The 5,061-nt window shown below is 41.4% G+C and overlaps 1 protein-coding gene across 1 annotated transcript; it reads right to left on the minus strand.

Annotated features, from left to right (window-relative positions):
• Positions 1-2,393: 2,393 nt before the first annotated feature.
• Positions 2,394-3,644, minus strand: KIAA1024L (KIAA1024-like ortholog; the record flags this gene model as incomplete). Its single annotated transcript, XM_010289023.1, has 2 exons — positions 2,394-2,579; positions 3,399-3,644. Coding segments are annotated over 2 exons (432 nt in total), but the record flags the coding sequence as incomplete, so codon positions are not given.
• Positions 3,645-5,061: the final 1,417 nt, after the last annotated feature.

Genomic DNA, 5,061 nt, shown 5'->3' on the forward strand with positions numbered 1-5,061 from the left:
TTTCCAAGTTGATGACATAAAAACATTAACTGCATATAATATAAATGTAATAGATAATGATGTATAATATATATATAATAAAGTGTAATAATAAATTGTAAAGACCCATTTTCTGGACATTGTTCACCATCATCCAATTTGTAATTTGGCCACTATTGATTACAATATATTTTCATTGTCTCTTTAGTCATGAGATCACCTCCAAACTTACTCAATTTTTTAAAAAGTACACCCCAAAGGCCTACAGGGAGGAATCATAGATTGGCTTGTTCCCATTCCAACCAAATACCTAAATTACTCCCTTGGGTGCACTCGGCTCTAACCCCACTGGTCAGTTAAGGTATTCCTTGCCAGGGTCTATGTGCAACTTTATGTGCATGCCACTTAATAAACTTCCATGGAAATAATGAAATTTTAATACTCACCAATCCAAGGATTCACCCCCTTTTCACCCCCATACAAATATCTCTTTACAGACATTGTGCCTTTGAGTTGCTCATTGCCCCGACCTTGGAGGAGATCCAGAGTAGTCCCCAGTCAAAAGGTCGGTGCGTGCTGGAGTCCTGTCCAGTCTGATTCTCCGGTGTCAGGGTTGGCAAGATAATCCAGGCAAAGCCTCATGGCTGTCCCACTTAGGTTGCCAAAATGTTGTCCCAAAACAGGGTTCTTTACCCAGTGTGCAAAGAGCCAATAACACACAGAGCAAAGATATTTACTTTTATTCCATGTCTGCCCAGATTTGGATGCTAAGCGGTAACTCCACAAAGCTAGCACACCTCAGCTGACACGTGGAAAGTATTCATGTGTTTTGATCAACAGTTATCAGCACTTTTGCAGGATCGCTCAGTCACCCTTGTTCCTATAGGTTCTCGCAAGCCTTGTCTCCATTTAAAAGTCACTGCGTCCCCTTTTTTACTGTGCGTGTTCTGTGAGGCAGGGGCTTCTGTGGGTAGGGCGCTTCCCTTCTCGAGGGCGGGTTTTTACCCTGTCGATTAGGACAGTTCACTTGAAGTCCAGTAGTAGAGTTCACCTTGTGGTTATCTTGTCCCCCGCTCAAGGTTGCACCTTGTTCACTACTCACAGAGGTTAAGTACCACCCGTTGTTTCATTCCTTGCATATCTCCAGCAGCTGAACTGGGGTCCAAGCAGTTATGGCACAAACAAGATTCAAACATGGATCAGATGAAGAAGGAAGGAATTAAATGCGCTTATTGTACTGTCACACTGTACTTGAAGATGAATCCATCTTGACCTGAGTTAAAGCACTGCAAAGCTGCTGTAAGTAGGGCAAGCGCTGGAATTCAGAGGGGGAGATACACACCCTCTTACCTTCGTCCTATTCCTGACTTATTCCATAGCATTTTTTGTGTGCAGAGAGGTAGATCTGATATAAAGCAAACTTTCCAGCTTTTGTGCACCTGTGAGATTCTCTTGTGTGAGTGAGGGAGATCCCCATCTCAATACTATTCATAGCCCCTCACCCTAATATAGAGGTATATAGGTTTTGCAACACTCAGAGTATTTTTCAGAAAGGAAAGAAAACATTTACTTTCTTCTGTCTCTGTTCACTCACTTTTTTCGCTCATTTTTTCTCATGTTTTCATTATCCTGAATTATTCTGAGGTGTATGAACTTAATTGCCTTTAATCTTTTTAAGGTGTATTTTAATTCCAGTTTATACTTGAATACTCCACTAATTTTGCTCCAATTTTTGACATGTGAGATTAAAAAAAATATTGGCACTCCATTTTTGGGGTGACAGAGATGTTACATGTTCAAAGACCATGACACAAGGATGAAGAAACCCTGACTCAGGTCTCAGGAAATTCTTTTGATAGATCAGTGGTCTATTTGTTGTTCTTCTTCTCTGAAAAATTATAAGGAAATATTTATGCCTTTAAGCTGGCTTTTCACTAAGTGCTGCATCATTGAAGCAATGCATTCAGTCACTAAGTAATACGTAAATATTTCTTTTATAATTCTTTGTGATATCTTGAATGCTGCTATGCCATGCTTTTCTATATTCCAATAATAGCTATAATAAAGAGATGAACAGGATGGTAGGTGTTTATTAGAATGAATAGTCAGCTGGTTGTCTGTACATACTATATGTACCACACCACACATACTGACCCAAATCACTAGTCCAAAGGAGAAGGCACTAAGAAAAGTAGAGTATTTATAGTTTTTTTAAAAATTATGCCCATAAGGAGACATTCTGCCATGCTTAGAGTATTTTTCTCTTTTCATGATCAATTCCTTATGCTGCAGAGGAACATTGTAAAATAGTGATGTCAAACAAATTGTATTTGTGACAAAAAATTGGAATTCAAATAAAACAAGGGAGGGGAATAGCTTAATAAAAATATTTATTGAAAAAATTCCCATCAACATCATTTGGCTGTAAGTAAAATGCTGAGCGTGACTATGGTAATCAGGATGCAAAGAGCTAATACCGTGAGCAGGATCATTCGGCAACATTTGGAATGCTTTTTTTCTCTCTCTTTCTTTTTTAACAAGGTATCATACCCAGGAGTATAAATATCCCCCATCCAGAACTGTAGATCATTAGGATTTTCCTAAAAGAAAAATCAGAAAATGAACTCAGTTCCTCTCTCTTGCACATAAAGTCATTAGAACATAGCCAGAAGTGTTTTGGCTATCATCAGATAGTGATTAATGAATTTAAGGCATCACAACAAAAATGCAAGAAACTTTCACTTGAACATAGGTTGCACTACTTGCCAGATGCTGCAAATATTCCACTGGGGAAAATTAAAACCATGCTTTTCATCCAGAAACTAAGTGTAGGACACTAGCCATTGAAATTTGATTAAAAAATCCAGAAGGAACCATGTTGTCTTCTCAAGAAGAGATGCTGATTTATGAACACAGATATAAGTCCCTTCCCAAAAAAGGGAACAGTAGAAAAATGTTCACAAAAGTAACCCTAAGAGTGATTTGTGCCAACCCATATGCAGGCGGGACCCCTTAGAGTGTGGATGAGGCTGAAAAAATATATGTTATGTGATAACAGCATGATGTTATGAACAGTTATTAAAGTGGGCATGTAGTATTTAAGTGCCTTGTTTGTAGTTCTTCTCTATATAAATGGGGAAGCCGAGTTGTGGGATGCTGCGGTTTAAGACTTTCCCTAGCCAGAGGTCGTGTTCTGCAGAACTGAAATTCCTGGAGTCTAACCAGATATTTAGACTTCTCTTCCTGATCAGACTCATCCTAGCATCATGTCTGTACTGGAAAATACATCCATATTTACTCCTGGAATCCCACCAAAAGAACCAAGCAGGCTGTGTGGTGGTCCACGCACACACCACACAGCTCGTAGCAATTCTCATAGCAATAGCACTGAGCTCAAGTGCGGCGCAACAGTGCATTACCTTTATGTGGCTGGCCAAGTTAGAGTGCAGCCAGTGTCCATCATAGTCTTGCACAGTCCAGGACGGGGTATTTTTCTTCTCCTCCCAGTCATCATCCCTCTGATTATCACTATACAAGGGGTTGCTTTTGATTGTGGATTTCAGGGTGATGGGTGTAATGTGTTTCCCAAGGGCTTTGTCTATCATTTCTTGACGGACCCCATTTGAGTCTAAGCCCGGCAGCTCAGTGACATTTCTCTTTTCTCTCTGTAAGGCACAAGTTAGATCAGAAGTTGGTTTCATCTTCATTTACCTAGGACACAGGCCCCCTTCCAGAGTTATCATTTGTAATAAAAAAGAATAATCTTTGAAATTACACATGCAACAATTTTTTTTTGCTCTGTCAAGCATCTACAGTGCAGTAAGGGAGCCTGACTGTTCACTCTGGGAAGATTTCTTCTTTCTGGGGAAAGCATGTGGGTACAATCTGAACATTAAACTCTTTTGAAAACGTGAACTGACATTATAATGTCTGCTGAAAGAAAGCCTCTGCTTTAGCAGAACAGTGCTATGGAGCTCTGTGGTAGAAGATGCCGTTCTGATGAAAGCCATAGGTGTATGATGCAGAAGCTTAAGGACAAAGCAGAATGAAGCACAGGGGTAATAGTGTGCAAGTGACCACCTTGATGGGAGCTGCACCTCTGACAGAAGGGGTATGATTTGCAGTTCTTTTCAGGCTGTTGAATGTTAAACCCATGTCAGGATGTCAAAGAGGCCCTTCATGCAACTGAGGGAGAGTCTTTAATTTGCACACTGGCAGAAGTCATACGTAATTAAGCATCTGAGCAGTGTCCCAGCAATGACAATTGTTAAATTGGATCTTTTAGAACATGGGGGTGACAAGAGAGGAGGATGAACAACCCTGGTGGGATCACATTTTTGGAGAACTCACAAGCTGCTGCTTAACACAGCACTAAAAGCCTCTTCAGGAGCTGGTAAGATGGTACTTACCACATTTTTCGATCTGTAATTGCATGGTGGAATGCAATCAGACTCTCTAATTCAAGCTGTTCAACATTTTGGTTTACCACAACCTTTTGTCCCCAAGATTTTGAATTAATCAGTCACCAGCCTCCAGTTCCAGCAGTAAGCTTCCCAGGAGACCTGCTTCTGGTGGAGCCCTTGCCTCATGTTAACACCTCTCCTGTGTCTCAGGGCTGCTTCTGCAGAACCATCACAGTGCAAATTCAGCTTTACTCCTCAGCAAACACCACTTGCCCATTAGCACTTTTGTCCTTAGGAACTTTATGTTGAGACAAGGGAAGCCTTGGCCTGACCCGGTGGCCAGGCTCCCATAAAGTGGGTGCACATGATAAGCTGCTGATGAAGAGGCTGGGACCTGAGAAACTTCCTTCCATGAAAGGACATCTTTCCCAGGATATTTCACTTATATTGGCACCTCCAGCCATTAAGGTGTCATGGACTGGATGGACTTCAGCAGCCAAAGGGCTCGCTGCTGCTGGGTTCACATCCTGCTTCTCCTTCCACCTTTCTGGTGGGAGCCCAGGGGATCTCACCTACTCCCAGATGCTGGCTTTGGGAGCTGCTCAGATCCCACATCAGCCAGTGCAGGTCCCTAAACTGATGGCAAACTGTTGTCTGCTTCTGCTTGACTAATTTTCTG

This window comes from Phaethon lepturus, unplaced genomic scaffold (assembly GCF_000687285.1).
Source record: "Phaethon lepturus isolate BGI_N335 unplaced genomic scaffold, ASM68728v1 scaffold12926, whole genome shotgun sequence".
NCBI classification, from domain to species: domain Eukaryota; kingdom Metazoa; phylum Chordata; class Aves; order Phaethontiformes; family Phaethontidae; genus Phaethon; species Phaethon lepturus.